This window comes from Fonticula alba (genome assembly GCF_000388065.1).
Source record: "Fonticula alba strain ATCC 38817 unplaced genomic scaffold supercont2.1, whole genome shotgun sequence".
Taxonomy (NCBI): domain Eukaryota; order Rotosphaerida; family Fonticulaceae; genus Fonticula; species Fonticula alba.
In genome coordinates, this window is record NW_009242971.1 from 2,029,886 (window position 1) to 2,031,153 (window position 1,268).

General features: G+C 64.9%; 1 protein-coding gene across 1 annotated transcript in view; it reads left to right on the top strand.

Moving 5' to 3' along the window:
- The first annotated feature begins 454 nt into the window (after nt 1-454).
- Nucleotides 455-1,268, top strand: part of H696_00447 (hypothetical protein) — a 2,292-nt gene continuing 1,478 nt past the window's right edge. Inside the window, exons 1-3 of the mRNA XM_009494302.1 lie at nt 455-535; nt 661-799; nt 913-1,162. Of these exons, the coding sequence (XP_009492577.1) occupies nt 672-799; nt 913-1,162 (378 nt within the window). The 5' untranslated portion in view covers nt 455-535; nt 661-671. The remainder of the gene's footprint in view (nt 536-660; nt 800-912; nt 1,163-1,268) is intronic.

Below are 1,268 nucleotides of genomic sequence, written 5' to 3' on the forward strand. Positions count from 1 at the left end.
CCCCCCCCCGCCCCGTTGCGCGCCCCCCTCCGCCGGAGGCTCCGACGCACGGGGGCCTGTATCTCGGGTATATTTTGGCCGAGGACCCGCGCTGGACAATTCCGTCGAGCCAGGTCGGGCCGATGCTCGCCGGGGGCGTGTGGGGGTGCCCGGGGTGGGGGACGTGCGGGTGCGTATACGCTCCGTGCCGGGAAGCACGCGTGTGCAAACTCGCCCGCGCCGGTCCTCGGGCCTCCTCTCGCAAGGCCCTCCCCGACTGGGGATGCCTCCCTCGACTCCAGGGTCCCCACTGCGCACCTCCACCGGGGGGACACACGCAGACACAGATTCTCACGCGTAGACACACATATATGGGGGGGACTGAGGGCATCTGAGATCTGTGATCTCGGTTGGCCTCGCTCCCCCCTCTCTGCTGCCCCCCCTCTCCCGACGAGAGCTCGACGCCCCCTCGCCCTCTCTCTCTCTCCCCCCCCCTCCCTCGCTCTCCCCCTGGTGCTTTCCTCCCTCCCCGCCGGCCCTCTTCGATCGCACGCCGGTATGTTGCCCGGCGACAGCCTGTTCCCCCTGGCCGGCCCGCCTTGCCTCTTGTGTGTTGCCTGTTTGACTCATGCTTGCGCTTCCCTCCGGGCCCGGCACCTCTTCCTCGCGCTCTGCCGCCAGGAGAATAACCCATGGAGAACATCGATGCCATCGACGTGACTGGGCATACCCCGATGCCGGTACGGCACTTCTCGGTCCCGAAGCACTATGAGACGGACCTCGAGTCGGTTCTCATCCCAAACGGCATGATCCGCGACCGGTGCGTGCTCACCCGCTCCAGCGCATGTTCCGCCCGGCTGTGTACCTCGCCTGATGATGGCCAGCTCTAACATGCATCATTCTCCCCTCCCCCATCGCATGTTCTGATGACAGCATTGACCGTCTGGCGCGGAACATCCTCGAGGAGTGCACTCCTCACTCGGAGATCACCCTCCTTTGTGTCCTCAAGGGAGCTTACCTCTTTTTCTCGGAGATGATCAGCGTCCTGATGCGCTTGAATGTCGACCGCCCGAACCCGGTCCGCATTCATGTCGAATTCGTTCGCCTCTCCAGCTACGCCAATGACGTCTCCACCGGGCACGTCCGAATCCTCGGCCTCAATTTGGCTGGTCTTTACGGCAAGGTAAGTGCCCCTCTCGCGCGTGTGGCCGTTGTGACCGTCGCCACCTTTGCTCCTTTTGTGGGACTACATGCACATACCTTTTGCTCCTCCCCCCCGCCCCCCCCCC